This window comes from Podospora bellae-mahoneyi, chromosome 4 (assembly GCF_035222275.1).
Source record: "Podospora bellae-mahoneyi strain CBS 112042 chromosome 4, whole genome shotgun sequence".
NCBI lineage: Eukaryota > Fungi > Ascomycota > Sordariomycetes > Sordariales > Podosporaceae > Podospora > Podospora bellae-mahoneyi.
The window spans coordinates 2,452,671-2,473,396 of NC_085883.1; the positions used below are offsets into that span (position 1 = coordinate 2,452,671).

The 20,726-nt window shown below is 53.3% G+C and overlaps 12 protein-coding genes across 12 annotated transcripts; 6 read left to right on the top strand and 6 right to left on the bottom strand.

Annotated features, from left to right (window-relative positions):
• Positions 1 to 39: 39 nt before the first annotated feature.
• QC761_407960 (uncharacterized protein) lies at positions 40 to 1,113 on the bottom strand (the record flags this gene model as incomplete). Its single annotated transcript, XM_062879077.1, has 1 exon — positions 40 to 1,113. The coding sequence occupies one exon, from the start codon at positions 1,111 to 1,113 to the stop codon at positions 40 to 42; it is 1,074 nt and encodes a 357-aa protein (XP_062732438.1).
• A 670-nt stretch (positions 1,114 to 1,783) lies between these two features.
• Positions 1,784 to 3,703, bottom strand: NDH51 (NADH dehydrogenase [ubiquinone] flavoprotein 1, mitochondrial; the record flags this gene model as incomplete). The annotated part of the gene is made up of 3 exons (XM_062879076.1): positions 3,058 to 3,703; positions 2,014 to 3,001; positions 1,784 to 1,953 (listed from the first exon to the last, which is right to left on the bottom strand). Exons 1-3 carry the CDS (start codon positions 3,391 to 3,393, stop codon positions 1,784 to 1,786), a joined length of 1,494 nt encoding a protein of 497 aa, XP_062732439.1. The 5' UTR covers positions 3,394 to 3,703.
• Positions 3,704 to 3,744: 41 nt separating this feature from the next.
• On the top strand, positions 3,745 to 4,969 carry QC761_407940 (uncharacterized protein). Its single transcript, XM_062879075.1, has 2 exons — positions 3,745 to 4,410; positions 4,466 to 4,969. The coding sequence occupies exons 1-2, from the start codon at positions 4,021 to 4,023 to the stop codon at positions 4,652 to 4,654; spliced, it is 579 nt and encodes a 192-aa protein (XP_062732440.1). The 5' UTR covers positions 3,745 to 4,020; the 3' UTR covers positions 4,655 to 4,969.
• A 506-nt stretch (positions 4,970 to 5,475) lies between these two features.
• QC761_0068120 (uncharacterized protein) lies at positions 5,476 to 5,859 on the top strand (the record flags this gene model as incomplete). The annotated part of the gene is made up of 2 exons (XM_062872672.1): positions 5,476 to 5,734; positions 5,792 to 5,859. 2 exons carry the CDS (start codon positions 5,476 to 5,478, stop codon positions 5,857 to 5,859), a joined length of 327 nt encoding a protein of 108 aa, XP_062732441.1.
• Positions 5,860 to 6,153: 294 nt separating this feature from the next.
• On the top strand, positions 6,154 to 7,689 carry QC761_407930 (uncharacterized protein; the record flags this gene model as incomplete). Its single annotated transcript, XM_062879074.1, has 1 exon — positions 6,154 to 7,689. The coding sequence occupies one exon, from the start codon at positions 6,154 to 6,156 to the stop codon at positions 7,687 to 7,689; it is 1,536 nt and encodes a 511-aa protein (XP_062732442.1).
• A 1,542-nt stretch (positions 7,690 to 9,231) lies between these two features.
• On the top strand, positions 9,232 to 11,025 carry QC761_407920 (uncharacterized protein; the record flags this gene model as incomplete). The annotated part of the gene is made up of 1 exon (XM_062879073.1): positions 9,232 to 11,025. One exon carries the CDS (start codon positions 9,232 to 9,234, stop codon positions 11,023 to 11,025), a length of 1,794 nt encoding a protein of 597 aa, XP_062732443.1.
• Positions 11,026 to 11,067: 42 nt separating this feature from the next.
• On the bottom strand, positions 11,068 to 13,132 carry TRM7 (tRNA (uridine-2'-O-)-methyltransferase trm7). Its single transcript, XM_062879072.1, has 2 exons — positions 12,199 to 13,132; positions 11,068 to 12,149 (listed from the first exon to the last, which is right to left on the bottom strand). The coding sequence occupies exons 1-2, from the start codon at positions 12,299 to 12,301 to the stop codon at positions 11,095 to 11,097; spliced, it is 1,158 nt and encodes a 385-aa protein (XP_062732444.1). The 5' UTR covers positions 12,302 to 13,132; the 3' UTR covers positions 11,068 to 11,094.
• Positions 12,693 to 15,421, top strand: MAK5 (ATP-dependent RNA helicase; the record flags this gene model as incomplete). Its single annotated transcript, XM_062879071.1, has 2 exons — positions 12,693 to 13,277; positions 13,340 to 15,421. Exons 1-2 carry the CDS (start codon positions 13,038 to 13,040, stop codon positions 15,419 to 15,421), a joined length of 2,322 nt encoding a protein of 773 aa, XP_062732445.1. The 5' UTR covers positions 12,693 to 13,037.
• A 281-nt stretch (positions 15,422 to 15,702) lies between these two features.
• QC761_407890 (uncharacterized protein) lies at positions 15,703 to 17,022 on the top strand. The gene is made up of 2 exons (XM_062879070.1): positions 15,703 to 16,150; positions 16,278 to 17,022. The coding sequence occupies exons 1-2, from the start codon at positions 15,934 to 15,936 to the stop codon at positions 16,589 to 16,591; spliced, it is 531 nt and encodes a 176-aa protein (XP_062732446.1). The 5' UTR covers positions 15,703 to 15,933; the 3' UTR covers positions 16,592 to 17,022.
• QC761_0068180 (uncharacterized protein) lies at positions 16,614 to 16,718 on the bottom strand (the record flags this gene model as incomplete). The annotated part of the gene is made up of 2 exons (XM_062872673.1): positions 16,614 to 16,621; positions 16,679 to 16,718. The coding sequence occupies 2 exons, from the start codon at positions 16,716 to 16,718 to the stop codon at positions 16,614 to 16,616; spliced, it is 48 nt and encodes a 15-aa protein (XP_062732447.1).
• QC761_407880 (uncharacterized protein) lies at positions 16,882 to 18,777 on the bottom strand (the record flags this gene model as incomplete). Its single annotated transcript, XM_062879069.1, has 4 exons — positions 18,171 to 18,777; positions 17,840 to 18,112; positions 17,391 to 17,772; positions 16,882 to 17,336 (listed from the first exon to the last, which is right to left on the bottom strand). The coding sequence occupies exons 1-4, from the start codon at positions 18,426 to 18,428 to the stop codon at positions 16,882 to 16,884; spliced, it is 1,368 nt and encodes a 455-aa protein (XP_062732448.1). The 5' UTR covers positions 18,429 to 18,777.
• Positions 18,778 to 19,352: 575 nt separating this feature from the next.
• QC761_407870 (uncharacterized protein) lies at positions 19,353 to 19,571 on the bottom strand (the record flags this gene model as incomplete). The annotated part of the gene is made up of 1 exon (XM_062879068.1): positions 19,353 to 19,571. The coding sequence occupies one exon, from the start codon at positions 19,569 to 19,571 to the stop codon at positions 19,353 to 19,355; it is 219 nt and encodes a 72-aa protein (XP_062732449.1).
• Positions 19,572 to 20,726: the final 1,155 nt, after the last annotated feature.

The following is a 20,726-nucleotide window of genomic DNA, read 5'->3' on the forward strand; positions in this document are numbered from 1 at the left end:
ATATATAGATACATCATCCCTTCCACCACCTCCACTCACTCACTCACTCTTGGGCTTAGCCTTCGCCTCCCCCTTCGCCTCCGACTTGGCAACACTCTCCCCGCACTTCTCCCAAACCTCCAACCCCGTCAACCACGTACTCGCCAACATCAACGCCGACACCACCCCCGTCGAAAACGGCACCCACCCCACCGCCTTCCCCGGCACAGCCATATCCAACGCATCCGCCACCGCCCGCCTCCCCGCCTTATACCTCGTGTCCAACAACTTGTCCAACTTTGTCCGTAACTCCTCCAACTTTTCCTCCCCAACCCTCACCCGCTCCAACCTCGTCTCCTGCTCCCTCCACTGCTGCTGCTGCTCCTCCCACCCCCCGTGCCCCCCCTTCGACCTGCTACTCGTCTGGGGAGGAGGGGGCTTCACCAGCGTTGGCCCTGCGGCACCTCTTTCCCTCCTCACCTCCTTCTCAAGATGCCTCACCTCCCTCCTCGTCTGCGCAATCTCGGCCCCCAACCTGCCGACCTTCCAACCCCCGGCGAGAACAGCCAGAATCAACGCAAAAAACCACATCCTGTTCCCTTCCTTCATCACCTTCCTTGCAAGCTCCCTGCCCCAGACCCCCAGCCCGTCGACCTTGAGCTCGTCAACGAACGTGGCCGTCTCAGCACAGTAATAGACCCCGTTGAAGGATTTGCTCAGTATCTCTAGCCATTTCTCGATGCCGACGCCGCCTAGGAGGAGGCCGACTGCCAGCCCGGCTTTGGCCTTTTCTGCGCCCGAGGATGGTGGCTTCCCTTCCGCTTTCGACTTTGCCGAGGCCTCGATGTATTTATCAAAGGCTTGGGAGAAGGACTCTAGGAAGCGGAAGAGGCGGAAGTAGCGCCGCCCCAGGGAGAGCCGGGATTTGAGTTCGGTGAGGGTGAGTTTCTTTCGAGGGGAGAGGGTGCGGGGGATTTTCTCGGCGGGGAAGCCGAGGAAGGGGAGGAGGGCCAGGGGGAGGGAGGGGTAAGAAATTAAAAGCTGGGTGAGGGATTGGAGGAAGCGGAGGGTGCGTTCTAGGCCGTAGGCGTCGGTGGAGAATTTGATGAATTGGTGGAAGGTGTTTTGTGACATTTTGAGGGAAGGGAGGGGATCGTCACGAGGGTGGGCGGTAAGAATCGGTTGTGTTGTGTCGCGTGAATATTGTGATGGCTTGTTTTGGACGTGGTTGTTGTGAGATGTTGCTCTGATGGTGGTGAGAGTGAGACGTGAAGTGTGGGTGATTCAATGTCTTGGCGGTGTATCTTTTTACGAGGGCGAGATGGGTCGGGCAAGCTGTTCACTCATGAGAAGTATGCGTGTCCTTGCAAGAACTAAACGGTCGTCTTAAAGTCGGTATCAAAAGTAAAGTTGAGATGAAAAGATGCTCGGGTCTCAAGAATCGCGTCGGTGAAAAACAAAATCGACAAATCGTGAGATGAGCTGTCGGGTTTCAGGCACAAATGTCGCTCCATTGGGTGGCTGGTTTTTGCTGTTTATGGTTGGTGCATCTCCTAGCGCGCATCCGTTCAGCTCCCTCGAATCAGCCCCTGACTCCTGTGGCAAGGGATAAACACACGCAAATGTTCAAACACCACATGTATTCGTTGCCTTCCATATGCCCCCTAATCTTCAAGTAAATACAACACCGCCCAGCGAGAGAATGATGCACATGTACACAATGGCTGCAACAAATTCTCTCTCAATTCCAAACTTCATGCCTCCTTTTATCTAAGGCCTCCCACGAGCTGTACACTCTATACCCTTACATACCAGGAGAGACAAGCACACCCTTCTCCCTAGAGTCACGCTTCCACCCACCAGCAAGCGCCTCGCCACCGTTCTCCTGAGCAAACTTTTGCATGCGCGCCTCAAGCTCTGGCCTGAAGTGGCGGATAAGACCCTGGATAGGCCAGGCAAAAGCCTCACCCAAAGCTAAGAATTGGGTCAGCAAAAAGTAGTTATTTATCAATCAGGAGAAGGGAAGAAACATACCGCAAATGGTGTGACCCTCCACCTGCTTGGTCAGCTCCTGCAACATGTCAATCTCACGCTCGCGACCCTGGCCCTTCTCGAATCTTTGCATGATCTGCTCGGTCCACTTGCTGCCTTCACGGCAAGGGGTGCACTGGCCGCAAGACTCGTGGCGGTAGAAGTGGCTGAGACGGGAGATGGCGCGGACAACATCGGTGCTCTTGTCCATGACGATGACAGCAGCGGTGCCGAGACCGGACTGGCTGTCCTTCAGGGCATCGAAATCCATGAGCTGGTCGTCGCAGACGTGCTTAGGCAGGATAGGGGTGGAAGAACCACCGGGGATGACAGCCAGGAGGTTGTCCCAGCCGCCACGGACACCGCCGCAGTGCTTGTCAATAAGCTCCCGGAGAGGAATGCTCATCTCCTCCTCGACTGTGCAGGGGTTGTTGACGTGACCGCTGATGCAGAAGAGCTTGGTGCCCTGGTTGCGCTCACGGCCGAAGCCGGCGAACCAGCTGCCACCGCGACGGCAGATGGTAGGGGCAACAGCAACAGTCTCGACGTTGGCAACAGTGGAAGGGCAACCGAAAAGACCGACAGCGGCAGGGAAAGGAGGCTTCAAGCGGGGCTTGCCAGGCTTGCCCTCAAGAGACTCGATCAAGCTGGTCTCCTCACCGCAGACGTAGGCACCGCCACCACGGTGAACGTAGACATCAAAGTCATAACCGGAACCGCAGGCGTTCTTGCCAATAAGACCGTCGGCATAAGCCTCGTTGATGGCGTTTTGGAGAACGGCAGCCTCGTGGATAAACTCTCCACGAATGTAGATGTAAGCAGCCGAAGCGTTCATGGCACGGCCAGCGACCAAGCAGCCCTCCACCAGCTTGTGGGGGTCCTTGCGCATAATCTCGCGATCCTTGCAGGTTCCCGGCTCACCCTCATCGGCGTTGACAACCAGGTATCTCGGTTTGTTGTCCTTGTCCCAGTCCTTGAAGTTCATGAACGACTGCATAACAGCGTTAGTAAGCTTACGTCTTCTGTCGTCCAAAGCTCCAAACGCACCCATTTCAGACCCGAGGGGAAACCAGCACCACCACGTCCGCGGAGGCCGGAGGCCTTGATCTCGCCAATGATCCAGTCGTGGCCCTTGAGGAGGATCTCCTTGGTCTTGTGCCAGTCGCCCATCTTCTTGGCGCTCTTGAGGTCGGGGGGGAAGCGGCCGTAGAGGTTCTGGAAGATGCGGTCCTGGTCGCGAAGGCCACCATAGGTACGGCTAGGGGCAGCGCCGTCCTGGACGGTAGCGAACGAACGGCATTGTTGTTGCGTCGTGGCGGCCGCGACAGCGTTTGTAAGGGTCTTGGCCGACGCCTTGGTGGGCGCAGCAGTGCGGGACAACATGTTGGTATATATTCGTGTCTCTGCTCGGCAGAGACAGAGGGAGGCGGAATGCCAGTGGGCCGGGGCCGGGGGGGTGGTGGGTTGAGAAGAGGGAGAAGAGGTCGTCGAGGGGTTCGTTCGTTCCTGGGGACGACCACGACGAGGGAGGTTGAGGTTGGCCTGTGGCTCAATTGAGCGATTGTGAGCGGCTTCTTTGAGATTTGGTTTCGCAACGTCGATGATTGGCTGAAATTTACCGGGATGTGGCGGGCAGGCACTTGGGCCGCCTGTGGCGAGAGTTGCCAAGATCGCTGACGCAGTGTGGGGGAAGCTGTTCGCTGAAGAGCTCCGAGAGCTTCAACAAAAAGTTCCCTGAACAACACCATTTCTTTGTCTCGACAAACCATCGTCAACCTTGCGCTCCAGCCTCGACCGTCCGCCCACAACGCCCTCGGGACGAGGAGCTGCGTGTGGCTCTAGTTATCAGTCAATGCTATATTGTTTTTGTCCAGCTACCACTCCCTTCCTTGCAACTACGTATACTGTGCCATGCGCCCAAGCTCTCGACAATCTAGCAGTGTCAGCCTTAGCCAGTGATCAACACCACCAAACATCATCACAAAACAAAACTCTCGACTTTTAGCAAAGATGTCTTCCAAACGCCACTCCATCCTCCCCGCCGTCTCAGCAGGCCCTAAACCACCAGTCCACTTCTCCTCCTCCATCACCATCGCTGAATCGGCCCTCCTCACCGGTACAAACCTCATCACCATCTCTTCCGAGTCCGTCATCCATCCCCGCGCCAAACTCGACTCTCTCGCCGGGCGCATCACCATTGGCCGTCGCTGTGTGGTTCACGAGCGCACCATGATCGGTGCCATCGGAACATCGGGCAAAGTAACCGAACAAGCCGTGACCCTCGGAGACTACGCGACGGTCGAAGTGGCCGCCTCCATCGAAGCTGGTAATACCATCATCGGGGAGGGAACCACAGTTGGAGTTGGCTCAAAAGTTGGGGCGGGCGCGGTAATAGGAAAGGTTTGTTTCATCTTCCCACAGGTAGACACAAAGGAGATGCTGACAGGCAAACCAGCATTGCACCCTAACCCCCCACACCGAAGTCCCAGCCGGCGAGGTCATCCCCGATTTCACAGTCATCTATTCCAACGGAATGAGGAGGATAGACAAGCGAGGGGTGGCAGACCTGAAGAACAAGGGGCAGGCGAGGCAGATTGATGTGCTGAGGAGGATGATACCCACTAATCCGGCCAAGTTTGCCTGATTACTTTTTTTTTTGTTGTTATACATGATGAGGTTTTTTTTTCTTTTTACTAGGGTACAATACCCGTTGTGATGATTATGGAAATGGAGAATGCCCGTTCGCATTCAGCTTCTGTCTTTGGGCGCATTATTTTCACGACCTTGAAAGAAACCAAAAAGAAGGCCACCCAAGAGAAGAAAAGACAAGGCAGCCCTGAGTGCGATGGAATTGCCCTTTTATCGAAACGAGCAGTGTTTTGACTCGGCTACTTTTCACGGAGGTCCGGAAGTGGAATAGATAAGGTGTATAGGGCACGACACCACCTCGATCACTTGGAGATCATAGCCTCTTGTTGATGTTGTTTGGTGTGATGAAAAATGAACGAATTACTTTGGTCTCCAGGGGCAAATCAACTTTCTCATCCCACAATCCCATGGTTTTTTGGAGCCCAAGAAAAGTCTTGACTGATTATTTTATTTTAGTATGGTCTACTTGCCGGCCTCGTTCTGGCAACAGGATCAGGGCTTCATCATGCCTTCATCAGGGTTAGGTGTAGCTCGCAACGTTTCACATTGACCGCGTGTCTTAGAACAGACAGGCGAAGGCCTATATCTCTTACCGTTCACGACCTAGGTAGGTATCTGGGTTGGCAGGTGGGACCAAGAAGCAAATCGACTTTGGCAACAGCCCGATTGCTCTCTCCCCCAGGTTGTACCTGTCTCCATAACAGAAATCATGCCTGTACCCACTTACATCACATGTTTGATTAGAATCTGGGACCAGAGCTGGAGTTGTGTCAGTTTTCACAAATCGTGCAAGTTTCCATCCGGACAGTCTTTGTCATGGTGGGTTTCTTCACTTCTCAGTCGCTGTGGGAGAAGGAAAAACCAGTCAGTCTCGGCCTTTGGCATCTGTGGCCGGTCCCGGAAGGACAGCTGCCTTCCCCGGCCGACTTCCGTCGGAACAAGCTTCCGCAAGAGACATTGCAGCTCGCAGCTGCTGGGAGCCGTCTCGAAAGGCACCGGGGCATGCAATCTGGCCCATCATGCACAATCCTCAACCATTCGGGTGCGATTCCCTTGCAGGGGGGCCAGAACCCAAGTAAGTGTAAAGGCACTGTCAGCCCTACCGCCCTGCTCATGCACATCATCTCTTCAGACCCCGATCTAATCGGCTCTTTTGACCTCACCTCCAGACACTCACTATGGAGGCAAACCACGACATAGAGAGCATGGAAATGTCGGAAAACAGAAGAAGTCAGCATGAAAGGGCATTGGAAGCAAACAGGGACGGGGCAGCCCAGCACTCGTATGAGACTGCGGGACTGTTGCTATAATACCGGCATGTTCTCGGTCGCCGTTGCTTCCATAGGTACCAGCTCACCACCACACGCCTTCCTCATCCATCAGTCCCCTCACCCTCGGTCGGGACACTAGCAAGAGCGGAACAGACCCAGCGGAAACCACTGCTGTCTCCCCTCGTCCAGCCGCCGGCTCAGACCACCGCACGCTTTGAAAACGATGGCTTCTACCCCAAACCAAAGCTGGGCTTTTCTGTCAGGCCACAGAAGAGCACGAACCAGACAGCTCATCAAGAAGCCTTTCAAGAAAATATTCATAAAGTCAATTTTGTTATCTGCGTTTACCGAGCAGCAACCACAACCCTCACCACCACCGAGCACATCTTTTGCATCTTCATCCTCCCACCAACACCGAGATCCAACTTCTCCTCCTCCCCCTCGGTCGTTGCCTCACTCTCGACCCACCAGCCGACGATCTTCCTCCACCACCACCACCACCAGCAGCCAACTTATCTGGAGACTCTCTGACGACACCCTCTCTTGTTCCAGCCTACAGCTAGCAGCACATTTCAACACAACCACCCAGCTATCCGACTCTTGCACCATTCCACTCTCGCCTTACCTTTACCTAGAACAACAACAGAATATCATCACGCCCTCCAACGACAGCCACCCAAGCCCCTTCTCCACACCTCACCACCACCACCACTACTACTCCACCGAGCATTCCCACACCAACAACCACTTCTACGTCACCACCATGTCTGGCAGCAGATCCTCGTCCCTTCCCCCAACCCCCTCGGGTTCCATGCCCATTGAACAGACACCCGCCTTCCAGAAACTTCTCCCCGTCGAGCGCGCACGAGCATTCATCCACTCTGTCGTGTTTGAAGAAGACGAGGAGCTGTCCGAGGAAGAGAGGGAGCACATCACCATCAAGTGCGAAAAGACATGGACGGACCTGCTGAAGCTGGGGAATTTGGACGAGAAGGAGGGGACAGAGGAGTGTCAGAAGTTGGTGCGCGCGCCGGTGATTGGGGAGGGGATTTGTCACAAGTTGTGGAAGAGGCTGGCGGCGATTTCGAGGAAGGGGGGGTACACGAATGAGGTGTCTGGTTTTGAGGCGATGAAGAAGAATTTGGTGGTGGAGGGCAAGGCGAGGCGAGAGGAGAAGAAGAGGGAGAAGGAGGAGAGAAGGAAGGAGAGGGAGGGAAGGAAGGCGGTGGAGGGGTTGTTGGATTCGTTGAAGCTGAGCCCGAGGAGGAAGGATAAGGAGGGGAGCGGGAGCGGGGAGCGGAATGAAGGAGAGGGGGGTGGAGAGCAGGAGGGAAAGGAGGGTTTTTGGCAGGCCCCTGAAACGTATACACCAAGGATTGCGCCGCCCGAGATGGAGGCGAAGGACACGCCTTGTCCGCCTGGGTTGTTGGGTTTATTGGAGGGGGGCGATGATGAGATGGCCAGATGGGATCAGGCTGCCTATCATGGGAGGGTAGGGGTGCCGAACCGGAAGATTGAGGAAACTGTTGGGGGGGATGAGGAGGAAGAGGCTGTCAAGAACGCTGAGGATAAGAATAAGCGGAAGGCGGCCGAGGCGAAGGAGGGGAGCAGGTCTTGTCGGCCAAAGCTTACTAAGAGCAAGAGCTGGATTGGGAAGATAGCTAGCATGGGGGAGAAGGTTTCTTATGGGTTGGGGGTTGCAGGGCCTGCTGGGTCTAAGGGTCTGAAGGATGATAGGAGTAGGAAGAAGTCTATCTGAAGGTTGGAGAGATTAACGGCAAGGGAGTTTTGTAAGTGAGAGGTGGTGTGAATATAGTGTGTTTGGGGAGGTTGTTGAAAGCGTGGGTTGGAGGGTTTGTGGGGGAGGGAAAATAGCGGTTTGAGAGAGTATTCATCAGCGTGAGTTGATGAAAAAAAAAGTTTTGATTTGTTTTTTATGTTTGAGGTTGCAGCTTTTGGCCAGTGATTGTGAGGGTTGTGATGGGTGATGTGTTGACATGGAGTAGGGGAGGTAATCAATGTGGGAGCACGTGAATGAGCGGGAAAGAGGGGAAAAATTATGTAGGCAGCTAGACGGACAGAGGGCCAGTTGATAGTGGGAAGGAGGTCCGAGATTGGGGGGTTCTTGTGGTAGACTAGGCAGCTATGGTCAGGCTTCGGGATCGGGCAATGGATGAGCATATTGATGAGGCCATGGCTGGATCGGGGAAGGTAGGAATATACTTTGCTGCGAGGGTTTCATGGGATCATAGATTTCATGAAGGTTTGAGCTTTATGAAGAGTCTTGAGGCAGGCCCTAAAGTTTAACATGTATTGTTTGGTAGGGCCCCTGCGTCCCGGAGCAAAGACACCGGCTGGGGAAGTGTAGGCAGGTGGAGGACAACCGGCCCAAAAATTAATCGAGACATGCAAATAACTACAGAGCACCTTTAATACACAACTTTCTCCCCAAATACTAGCATTATAAAGTCGAAAATAAGATCAATTATCAAAGGCTTTTGGAAGTACTTCTATTGAAAATCTTCAGGGGGTTTGGTAGTGATATAGATGATATATTGTAGGTTAAAATCGATGGTTTTTGTGTTAGTGCCGCTTTTTGATTTGTCTGGTGTCTTCGATTACTTTGTAGGCTAGGTGGGGGTTGGTTATGTCACCACCTGGAAAGAAAGAGCCAAGCCGTCCCGATGGGGGTTTTCGCCTCAGTGACCCCACTTATTTATCTGGGGTATACCCCACTTGGATGAATATGATTGGTTTTTTGGGAGATCCCTGTTGAGTGGTGATGGGGTAAGATAGACGTCAGGTTTAAGAATTCCATCCCATCCCAGCGCTGATTTCACTTTTTCGACTTTTTGAAAGATTTGTTTGTTTATTGACAAGAGGTTTTTGTGTTGAACAAGAGGATGTTTGTTCAGGCCGACGATTATTACGTTTGATCAACTGCAGCCGACAAAGTTATTTCCAACTTGGGACCAGAGAGAGAGAGAGAGAGAGAGAGAGAGAGAGAGAGAGAGAGAGAGAGAGAGAGAGAGAGAGAGAGAGGAGAGAGAGAGAGAGAGAGAGAGAGAGAGAGAGAGAGAGAGAGAGAGAGAGAGAGAGAAGAGAGAGAGAGAGAGAGAGGAAATTGTATTCGAACGGAAAGCGCAGAACGACAGAACCCAGGTCTGGGGAACAGTTCGCCAAGAACAAATTCAACTTTCCACAGGAGAAGGAGGAGGAGGGAGGTTTATTTACTCGATTTGGGATTGGGACATCACAAGGGGGATTGATCACAGTCGACGAACAGAGACAGACGGTCAAAATGTCCGAAGCCTACCCCTCCACCCCCTCCCCGTCCCCTTACTACACCTCCCGCCGCTTGGGACACCACCACCACCTCGACGACACCCCCATCATCGCAGACCTCAACCCCCGCCCCCGCTCCCTCCACCTGCTCGTCGCCTCCAACGGCCCCCGCGACGTGGCCTACGCCCAGACCATCGCCGTCCGACTCTCCAAAGAAACCCAAATCACCACCCGCGCCATCGTCGACGATTTGACGCATCGGTTGGCGCAGGAGATCATGGTTCACCAAAACAAACCCGCCTCCCTTGCCACGAATGAGCAGCAAGCTTCGGAACTGATCGAATGGGCGGATTTGCTGGTGTTGGCACCGATAGATGCTGATACACTGGCGAAGATGATGGTGGGAATTGCGGACAATTTATTGTTGCAGGTGCTGAGGGGGTGGGACGCGAGTAAGAGGGTGCTGATGGTGCCCGGGATGACGAAGCAGATGTGGGAGAGCCCGGTTACGAGGCGGCAGATGGGGAAGCTGCATCGGAAGTGGGGGTGGGTGAGGGTGCTGCCGCCGGTGTTGTGGTCGTATGCCGGGGATGGAAGTGGGAAGAGGGTGGTGGAGTGGGAGGGGTTTAACGAGCTGCTTGGGATCATCAAGAACCAGGCGGATTTGTTGAAGGTGGGGTTTAATGTTGATGTTGGGGGTGGTAGTTTGCCGGTGGTGGTGGTGAAGAAGGGGAAACAGAAGAAGGCAAGGAGCCAGCTTCCTCCGGAGCTGTGGAGTATGATTTTTGAGTTTTTGGGGGATTGGGAGTTGGCGACGAGTTTGGGGGTTTATACTACCCTCGAGGTGCCCACGGGGGAGGGGTGGAGGAGGGAGCCGAGGGATAAGGGGGATCTGGTGGGCGTTTTTATGCATGAGTTGGAGTGGACGCTTCTGGGCGCGGATACGGAGGAGATCTGTAGGAAGCTGGCAAAGGCTCCGGCGGGATTTTGTGATTTGAGCGCGTTGGCTGTGCACCTCATCTTCAAGTTTTCCTTGACGGGGGTCTTGACTTGGATCGAGGGGAATTCACCTCATTTGTTCAAGTGTTTTGACGGAAAGACGATACCGACAAAGGCGTCGGCTTACTATGGGAGGACGGATATTTTGGAGTGGTGGAGGAAAAGCCCGAGCTTTTTGGAGAAGCAGTATGATTGCGAGGCGGTGGATAAGGCGTCGATGAGGGGGTTCGTGCACGTGCTGGAGTGGTGGAGGAGGAGCGGGCTGCCGCTCAAGTATAGCGAGGCTGCGTTTGAGGGGGCGAGTTCGAAGGGGCACATTCATGTTTTGGAGTGGTGGAGGGAGGCGAGCCTGCAGAACTCGGCCGTGGCGCTGAAGCCGGGGAAGGCGTTGCTGGGGGCGGCGCAGTGGGGGATGGTGGACGTGATTAGGTGGTGGGAAGAGAGCGGTATACCGACGGGACATCACGAGGCGGTTTGCAAGATGGCGAGTCGGTGGGGGCAGGTGGAGGTGCTGGAGTGTTGGAGGCGGCTGAGGGGGGATGACAAGCTGGAGTTTGATAATCAGATCTTGATGGAGGCGACGTATCATGCGCATATTCATGTGCTGGAGTGGTGGAGGAAGTATGCTCATGGGGAGCTGCCGGGGATGAATGGGAAGAAGGGCAGGAGGGTGGAATACAAGACCATGGATGTGGAAGAGGCGCTGGAAGATTCTCTTGGCGACCAGACAAAGGTCAGGAGATGGTGGGCGGAGAACGGCTTGAACTTGGGCCTGGGTACTACGGAGTGGATGAAGATCAAGGCTCTTTGAAGTAAAAGAATAGGACAAGTCATTCGAAGCTCATGAGTTGGTCTTGGCATGTGATGCTTTTGTGGCTGACTATTTGGCAACTACCGGCTTCCCATAGGCACCTCCATTCTGCCTTCTCAACTCAATAGCCCGTTTGTAAGGCGGCGCAGTAGGTGGTTGCACAGGAGGCAGAGAAACGTGACCGGCTGCGAGCTTATAAGAGGCATCAGAATCGAAAGCCGAAAGGTCACCGCAGGCGATGAAAGGGGCTATCCATCTGTTCTTGTTATCGCTTCCGGAAAGGTCCTCGAGGATAACCTCAGTGATACCATCATCATCCGCTTTTGATGGCTCAGCCTGCGAGATGGGGTCTTGCTGTTGCTCTTGCAACTCAGCCAGCCGGCTACCCACGCCCAAGGGCTCCTCCAAGCTGGCCTTGAAACCCTCTGGCGGCTGAAAGTTGATGCAGACGATGAACGCCTCCACACTGCTCGCACGGGAAGACCTTGGCTTGGCCACGTGGACTTTCTCGAAGAAGACCTTGAGCTGGGCGTAGAGGAGGTCCACGTTGCGGCCGCGGAAAATTTTGGCGACAAACTTCCCGCCTGGTTTTAACACGCAGAGGGCGAGGTTGAGGGCGGCGAAGAGGAGCTGGGATTGGACGTAGATGTCGAGGTCGTGTAGACCGGTGACATCAGGAGCACCGTCGCTGATGACGAGGTCGACTGGGTGTTGGGCTTGTTGGTTGGTGGATGTTTCGGGGTCGTAAGATGGGTCCAGCGCTTTGAGGAGAAGGGGGACGGTGGCGGGGTGGGTGATGTCGGCTCGGAGGGTGATGACGCCCGGGAGGGGGCTGATGGGCTGGAGATCGATGGAGACGATCTTGACGTCTGGCCTGGCGGTGGTTTCATCTTGTGTGTTGGCCATTCCAACGTCTTGCTTCGTTTCTTGCTGGCTGTCCTCTTGGGAGGACGCTGATGGGATTAAGTTGAGCATCCTCTGACGGAACTGGGCTTCACGGTCTTCCCAGGCACAGCGGCCGAATTTTTCATTTTTGATCAGGACTCTGGAGAGAACTTGAGACCAACTGCCCGGGGCAGCACACAGGTCTACAACTCTGGTGACATTTTCGAAGAGGTTGAATTCTGAAACACAAGTTAGTTATGAGTTTGGGTATCAAGTCGTTGAACATACCCTCATCCAACTGGAGGAGCTTGAAAGCACTTCTGGCGCGCCATCCTTGCTCTTTGGCGAGCCGGTAGTAGGCGTCGCGCTTGTCTTTTGACGATTTTCCCATTCTGGCAGAAATATGAACCCCGCAATGTGTGTGTTACCGAAGGTGAGTTTTCGTTTAAGTAAGGTAATAGATTCCAGGAAATTGGAGATAGATCCAGAATAATATCTTGTGAGCAGAATTGGAAAGTCGAGTGAGATTCGATTTGGGACCTCACGAAGTAGCCGGTTGGAATGTGAGTGTTTAATGCAGGCTTACATGAAGCTTGAACTTTTTTGATGCCAAATTCAGTGCATCGCGGGGCAGGTAGTGGTGTAACTGAAATTCTGGCTAGCTGTTTCCGGCAGGCGGTGAGGGAATACAAGGGTTAGGGTTCTAGCATGACAGTTGCAAGTTGTCAGCCACGGCATATAAATGCTCATGTCGAGACTGAAGATCTCATAAGTGAATCTTCCAGCAGTTTGGATGAGAATGCAATGCTCTCCACTGATGACCATTTTGTACTGCCGGGCTGAGAGCCATCCTTCTCTTCGGCAGCTGAACTGAACTTCCTAAAAAGTGGGTCCGCCAATTGTAAGTTTCCCATCGATTTTTCACTTTTCTTGCAGGGATATTTACTTCACCTTCGACATCACATCTCAAAACACATCGATAAGTACGTTACGGTCGCTCACATATCATCAAGGCGCTCTTATTCTGTTGATGTAAGCAAAACATCGCACAGCAGCTCCAATCTTTATCGAGGCCCTCTCTCAACTTTGCCCGACTCCCGCGCTACCGATTCTGCCAGTCTCATACAATGGCGTTCGACAAGAAGAGAAAGCACTCCGGCGAGCAAACGCAGGCCAAGCGCTCGCAATCGAAAGGCGGCCCAAAACGCCAAAAGACGCAAAATACGGAGAAACACTTTGTCCCCGTCGATGAGTTGCCATGGCAGACTGTCGAAGTTCCTGAGATGTTTGATGACGCCGAAGGGTTTTACGGCCTGGAGGAAATCCAGGGTGTTGATGTCGTCAGAGAGGGCGATGTTGTCAAATTTGTGAGTTTCAATGGCCTGGTTCATCTTGAGGCTCATAAGAGGTCTTACTCACGCTCATTTAGGTGGCTGCTGTGCCTAAAGGCAAAGCTGGCAAGAAGAAGGATGACAAGAAGGCTGAGGACCAAAAAATGGAGGGCAATGAAGATGAATTCGAAGGCTTCGACGACACACCTGAGGAGGAGTCAACTCCAGTAGAGACCAAGGCCGGTGACCAAAAGAAGGAACCCAAGACCAAGAAGAAGGACGCCAAGGACCAAAAGAAGGAGCCAAAGGAGGCAAAGAAAGATGGAAAGAAAGACGCCAAGAAGCAAAAGAAACCAGCGCCACAACCTACGGAAGATCCCGAATTGGAGTCGAATCTGTTCACCAGCCTCGACACCTTACCCGATATCGAACCAGAGGAAGACGTTGATACATCCGAATGGGCGCCACTTGAGCTGTCGCCTGACCTGGTAGCAGCGATTGGAAACCTCAGATTCGGCAAGCCAACACCGATTCAGGCACGCGCTATTCCAGAAATAATCAACGGTCACGATGTTATCGGTAAAGCGTCCACGGGTTCCGGCAAGACCTTGGCCTTTGGGATTCCCATCGTGGAAAAGTGGCTTGCGAAGCAGGCAGAGGGAAAGGAGGACGAGAAGAAACACCCAATCGCCATGATCCTTTCACCAACAAGAGAATTGGCTCATCAGATTTCGGATCACTTGAAGAAGCTTTGCGATGGCCTTACCGAGTCGCCTTACATCTGCTCAGTCACTGGTGGTTTGGCTATTCAGAAGCAGCTGAGGCAGTTGGAGAAGGCAGATATCATCATCGGAACACCTGGTCGTCTGTGGGAGGTCATCAGCACAGAAATTGCCGTAATGAACTCGATCAGGCAGATCGACTTCCTCGTGGTGGATGAGGCTGACCGCCTGCTCAAGGATGGCCAGTTCAAGGAAGCAGAGGACATCATCAAGGCCTTGGACCGGACGCGTCCCGGTGAGGAGGCTGAGGAAGATTCGGATTCCGACGAAGAGCCTACGCCCAAACACCACCGCCAGACCCTGGTCTTTTCTGCCACCTTCAACAAGGCCCTCCAGCAGAAGCTCGCCGGCAAGGCCCGCTACAACCTCATGGGAGAAGCTGAGTCCCTCGAGCACTTGCTCAAGAAGCTCAACTTCCGGGAGACCAAGCCCAAGTTCATCGATGCGAACCCCGTCTCCCAGATGGCCGACAAGCTGAAAGAAGGTCTCATCCACTGCGGTGATCTCGAGAAGGACCTCTACCTCTACGCCGTCCTCCTCCTCCAACCCACCCGCCGTGCCCTCGTCTTTACCAATGCGATCAACACCGTCCGCCGCCTCACCCCCTTCCTCCAAAACCTCGGTCTCCCCGCCATCTCTCTCCACTCCGACATGGAGCAAAAAGCCCGTCTCCGCTCCCTCGAAAAGTTCAAGGCCGACCCACCCAAGAACGCCAACCCCGGCTCCTCCGTTCAGGCTCCCATCCTGGTAGCAACCGACGTCGCCGCCCGCGGTCTCGACATCCCCAACGTCGACCTCGTAATCCATTACCACGTCCCCCGCAGCGCAGACGACTACGTCCATCGCTCCGGTCGTACCGCTCGTGCGACTCAATCCGGCGTGTCGATCATGCTCTGCGGCCCCAAGGAGGACATCCCCACCCAGCGCCTCATCACCAAGGTCCACGCCTCCACTGCTGCCTCCAGCGGCAAGCCCAAGAAGGACCTCTTGGGAGTCCAGACCATTGACATCGACAGGCGGCTGGTATCCCACCTCAAACCCCGCGTGACGCTCTCCAAGAAGATCACCGAGACGACGATTGCCAAGGAGAAGGGCGCAAAGGAGGATGACTGGCTGAAGAACGCGGCGGAGGAGCTGGGGATCGAGCTGGACGAGGATGAGTTTGAGAAGGTGGGCAGCTGGAAGGGGAAGGGGAGCGGGAAGAAGCAGCAGGAGAAGCAGGCGAGGGCGGTGGGGAAGCAGGAGGTGCAGAAGTGGAGGTGGGAGTTGAAGGAATTGCTGAAGAAGCGGGTGAACACGGGGGTTAGTGAGAAGTATCTGAATGGGGTTGATGTGGAGGGGTTGCTGAGGGGGGTGAGGAGTGAGTTTTTGGGGCAGGTGGAGGGGTTGGGGCTTTGATGTTTTTTTTTGTGGGGGGGTTGAAAAATAATGTGTCCTTTAATCAAATAGCAAAGTGGTTCTGGAATTAATTTTGAAAATTGTGGATATTTTCCCAAGAGTTGCCTCTTACCTCAAGTCAAGCCTCATCAACATCACTGTCTCCGGCAAATCCTGCCAAGACCCCGGCCCGATGCCAGGTGTTCAGGGTGAGTCACCAAGGCTCGTCCCGGCGGGTTAACGGGAATGTGGAATACTTCTAGAACAACCAAGGCTTTATCATGCATGAATGCAGGTCCATACTTTGTAGATTCGCTACCCTCCCACCTTCCTTGTCAATGTTAGGGCGTGATGAATATATGACTCCTTCCAGCTTGATATCTGCAACTATAAAAGCTTTGGAATTTCAACTAACAAAGACTTTTGGTCTTATCTCATTTCAACAGTTGACTCTCTCATCACTCTGAACTTTCCATCCCCACTCATCCCATCTCATTGTTCATCCCGTCTCATCAGCTTCACCGACCTCCAAGATGTCTCAACCAACTGAGCACAAATCATGGACGAAGACTGTCGTCACCACAAGCAGCAAGAGCCTCACATGCACAGTCTCCACCGATCCCACCCTCATCTCCCTCGATGCCCTCTCCGCAGCCTTCAACTCAGACTTCATCTACTGGTCCAAACCCCTCACCCACGCCCATCTCCAGACTCTAGTCCAAAACTCACTTTGCCTCGGTCTCTATGATGGTAGTACCCCAAAATCACCTCACAATCCCAAGTTTTGTTTTTTTTTATGAAAAAAATAAAAATTAAATAATAAAAAACGAAAGAAAAAAGAGACTTACACAAACTGACACCATTTGTATTTATATAGAAGAAAAAGAATTAATAGGCTTCGGCCGCCTGATAACCGACCGACTCACCTTCGCCTACGTCACAGACGTCTACGTCCTCCCCTCCCACCAAGGTAAAGGACTGGCCAGATTCATGATGTCCTGTCTGGACGAGATAGTCTCCGAATGGGACGAGCACCTAAGACGCTTACTCCTCTTTACCCGAGACGAGGAAGCTGCCAAGCTCTACAAACACACCCTCGGGGCACAAGACGTGAGGGAGACCGGCACAGGAAAGCTAATCTGCATGGAGAGAGTCGGTGGCGGAAACACCTTCCAGGCACCAGATCACTGAGATGATAGTGCACCAAAAACAATCAGTAATCTTGCGTGAGCTTGATGAGTAAACAAAATGTTACCTGTCTCGAATTTGCAAACTTACTTGTCAAATAACGAACAACATTGCCAGCGTGGCCGCCCATCTTGAATTGAGATTAATAGCAACCAACATGACCTCGCCCAATATCTTCAGCACGAGCACCAGGCTTCCTCAAGCTGCCCCTTGGCCGCTCGGCAGCATATCAACGCAAAGCTAGCCCGGTAAATAAACTCCGTTTCATGTCACCAGAGATCGCTACCCCAAAATCAGTACTTCTCAACATACTCCTCGTCCATCTCCAGCTCCGAGTCCGAGTCGTTCTCCAGCTTGTCCAGCTTCTCATTCAGAGCAGCCTTTTCCAACAGACACCTGGGTGTGCCCTTCGGGACAGCCTTTCTCTTCTTTCTGAACATTTTCTCGCCATTCGCGGCATACTCATTGTCCAGAATCTGAATAAGGGCCTTAATATCCGCTTCAACATCCCAAAATGCGTCGAAGTAATGCTGGCCGACTTTGTCGAGAGCGGCATCATGATGAGCCTGCTGACCGACCTTCGCAGCCACCAGGCCAAAGTAGCCGACAAGTTGTGTTTCCTCCAGGGTTCCCGAGACGGCCTCTTGAACATGGCCTCGGAGCTTGTGACGAGTAGCGGCACTCCTCAAACGAATGTGGCCAGCCATAGTCCTGGCTATGCATTCGAAGAAATTAACATCACCAGACACTGGGTGATACGAGTCAGTACAGCTTCACATGCTCCTTTTGGAGGCGGACTTACTGGACTCTTTCTTGCTCCCGAAGGTCTTGTCGGTTATGACCATGTTCAAGTACTTGGGCCGGTTGAGGATTCGACGGAGGATCCGCATGAATAAAAAGCGGCTGCGACCCAGGCCAACATTCCGATTCAGAATGTTGAGGATGGCTCTAATTGAGTTGTTGGTGGCAAGTGCATGACGGATGTTCTCCTCAATCAGAGCCTCCACGTTCTCCTCTTCCTCTGCACCAAACGGCTGCCTCAATGCGCCGCTGGCAGTTTTGCGGACCTCGGCGAGCTCCTGCTGAGCCTGGCGCAAGAGGTGCTTGGTGCACTCCACCACGGCCCCCTTGGGACAAGAATCGTGACAAGTATCCCCTTTACGAAGGCCCTCGAGGTTGGTGAGCTGGGGTGAGGATCGAATATCAGCATAGCATACAGAACTAGCATAGAGCATAAGAAGATCGACTTACATCGCGCAGAACGTAACTGATGTTGTAAGCTGGGAGCTCCATCTGCTCCTGGGTGGGCTTATGCGACCAACCCTTGAGCCAGTACCGTGAGAAGGCAGTGGAATAGCCCCAACTGGGTTCCAACTTCCACGTCACAAAGTCAATCTGAATCTTGTTGCGAGATGCATCAAGACAGGGCCATAAAAGCTGTTTCGATAGCTCGTTGAAGTATGAGCGGCAATTGCTCTCGCTTGCGAGCTTTTCGGAGCCGCCGTCGGTGGTTGTAAAGAGAAGCTGACAGGATATCAGGTCTGCGTTTTGCTCGACAGAGTTTGAGGGGTTTGAGACTTACGTTGAGGGCCACATAGGCCAGGCCTTCTCGACCAGGCAGGGGCGAAATTGGGGTCTCGGGGGTGGGTTCCTGAACGGTGATCTCCCAGTCGACACTCGGAGTCCAAGTTGCATTTATGAAGTAGTCGGCGAGCATTGTCGTGGCGGAGTAAACCTTGTCAGGCCTAAGGTAGCACCATCCTTTGAAGTTGAGCTCGAACTTGTCAAATTCAGTTCTGTTCTCGTCCCATCTGGGGATCAGGCAATCAGAGCGCTCCATGGCTGCTGTCCGATGTTTCCAGATGACAGAGGGCAGAGGGCAGCGAGAGCAGAGCAGAGCAGAGAGTGGGAGGAGGGGGGAAAGAACAATGGTAGTTTTTTGTGGTGGGCCTCCCCACACAAGAAACCTTAATGATGGCGATGTGTGACGCTGGCGACCAAGATAAGGAAGCCACGACCAGTATACACGAGACGCCCCGGGGTCCTCTTTTTAGGTTGGCACGAGATGGCGCCAGGCAGGCCGCAGGCACGAGAAAGCATGTGATGATGTGAGGCTTGACATGTCCAGCTTTCCCCCCAAACACCTCCGGTTCCCCAAGGATGAAAGGCCGCCGTTTTATCTTTTAGAGGCAGGCGCGAGTGAGTCGGATGGGGGAGGGGCGACATGGTGGAACGGCATCACCACCACCACATGACGTCTCACTATCTCCAACATGATAGGCTCCCCTCGACAGCAAACACGATGCACTCACCCACTCGCCCACCGGCAAGGCAATGGGCAGCAGCGTTGACGACAGCACGCACGCACACACACGCGGAGCCTCCTGTGTAACCATCATGCACCTGCTCGCCGTCCCTGATAGCAACCCTCGAGTCGTCTACCACCTAGACGTGTGTGTAACTTTCTTCATCTGGATAATAAAAGAGTCATGCTCTCGGCTATCGTGTTATTGGATTGGTCCAAGTTCTTTCTGTTTTCTACATCTTTAAACACTTGGGTGCACACTATCCGAGACTCGGTCTGTATGTTGCCGGCTGATCTGATCCTTCGGAAGGGATGGACACGGGATGCCCACGGGATCACACCTCCTCCGCTGCCTCAAGAAGAGATATGCTATAGGTGCGCAGGTCGTGCTTCCTTGCATATGTATAATGTATGGCACATTCCAGCTCTACCCGATCAAGAGCCTTCTCCATGACTGGCTCATCTTGACCGGCCTGAGAAGGTGGCGTGTCCCTTTTGTCCACGCTGTTCAACATCCCACGCAGTGTGTCTATTTTCGACGTTGACATCCATCTCTCTCACAGGTTCAATCACATAATCATGGGTAAACAGGAACTGCAACCTCACAATTCTGCCCTGCAACCCTACCCAGCAAACCACGCGAGCCACACCAAGGCGGGGAAAGCTTGCAACTGCCATGTCACGACCCTGTTCCAGACCCCGGTCCAGAAGAGATCGGATCGAGTGTCAGACGGTAGGGCAGAGAAGAAGCAAAGAAAAGAGGGGAGGGTAGCAATTTTATGTGGTTGTCGCGGTCCGCTGCCCGCTTATTTCTGTCGTGCTCCATGCCATATCCATCCATCTGACTTCCACATGGAGAGGAGGGGCAGAAATCAACGGAGGGGGTTGACCAGTTGCTTTTTGAGCTTACCCTCCACCACAAAGGTCAGATAATCGATGACCCATTTTTTTCAAACTTTTCGCAGGTTCGAGGGTTTACCACAAAACACTCAACAGCTCGCTCCGTAACGCAAGTAGCCGTAATTCTGTTCAGCCCTCTCATATCACCTCTCTGCCCTTCCCGAACTCTATACCCCATCTGAAAGTGCCCCGCATACCATGATCCTTCTTGGTATCATCAACGCCGTGATTTCACCTCTCTCTGCACACTGGGTCAGACGCAGTGACATGTCGCAAAACTAGGTTTCCAGCAACCGGTTATTGGTTTTCTGGGGGTAGGTTATCCACATTCATTTCTCTCCGAGTCTCGATCCATGGCTTTTGCCTCCCATCTCACCCCACACTCCAACTGACGTGATGATTAGACATGCTTCAAGCCACATACCAAACCTTTTGAAAGTTCCATGACGTTCCAGACGCCGCAAGGCTTATCTCCTTCGTATAACTTACTTATGGAGACATGGCTTGAATGTGGTCAACAGCGTGCCGTTCGTGCAGAGCTCCTGACTGACCATTTTACGTATCAAGGGAAAGAAACATTTCTCGATAGAAAATAGACCAGACCTACTAACTGAGGAGAAAATTGGGCGGTGGTAAGTTAACTAATGCTGTCATCGGTTGTAGATCCGGGGGGGTCTGTATCTTGACGAAATACGTCTTTCGATGGGTGATAATCTCGTCTGTGCCGAGACAGCTCCAATGACAGCTCGTCTCTGAAGCCTGGGCCAAGCAAAGTTCAGCTATCGTGATGGATTCGATCCCCACCTGACTGCTTCTTGATGGAGGTCTTCTTCACAATCGTCAATATCTGACATGAGCAAGCTCTAGGAACAATTGTCAACCATAACATCAGCACAGGATGCCAAGTTTAAGATAAAGAAAAGACAGCTCTGT

Excerpts from the sequence above, each read along its gene's own strand:
- TRM7 (XM_062879072.1), bottom strand. The coding sequence starts at position 12,301 with ATGGGAAAATCGTCAAAAGACAAGCGCGACGCCTACTACCGGCTCGCC. Across the intron at positions 12,150-12,198 it reads GCTCCTCCAGTTGGATGAGG|AATTCAACCTCTTCGAAAAT; the intron begins GTATGTTCAACG and ends CTTGTGTTTCAG.
- QC761_407940 (XM_062879075.1), top strand. The coding sequence starts at position 4,021 with ATGTCTTCCAAACGCCACTCCATCCTCCCCGCCGTCTCAGCAGGCCCT. Across the intron at positions 4,411-4,465 it reads CGGGCGCGGTAATAGGAAAG|CATTGCACCCTAACCCCCCA; the intron begins GTTTGTTTCATC and ends CAGGCAAACCAG.
- QC761_407890 (XM_062879070.1), top strand. The coding sequence starts at position 15,934 with ATGTCTCAACCAACTGAGCACAAATCATGGACGAAGACTGTCGTCACC. Across the intron at positions 16,151-16,277 it reads TTGCCTCGGTCTCTATGATG|AAGAAAAAGAATTAATAGGC; the intron begins GTAGTACCCCAA and ends GTATTTATATAG.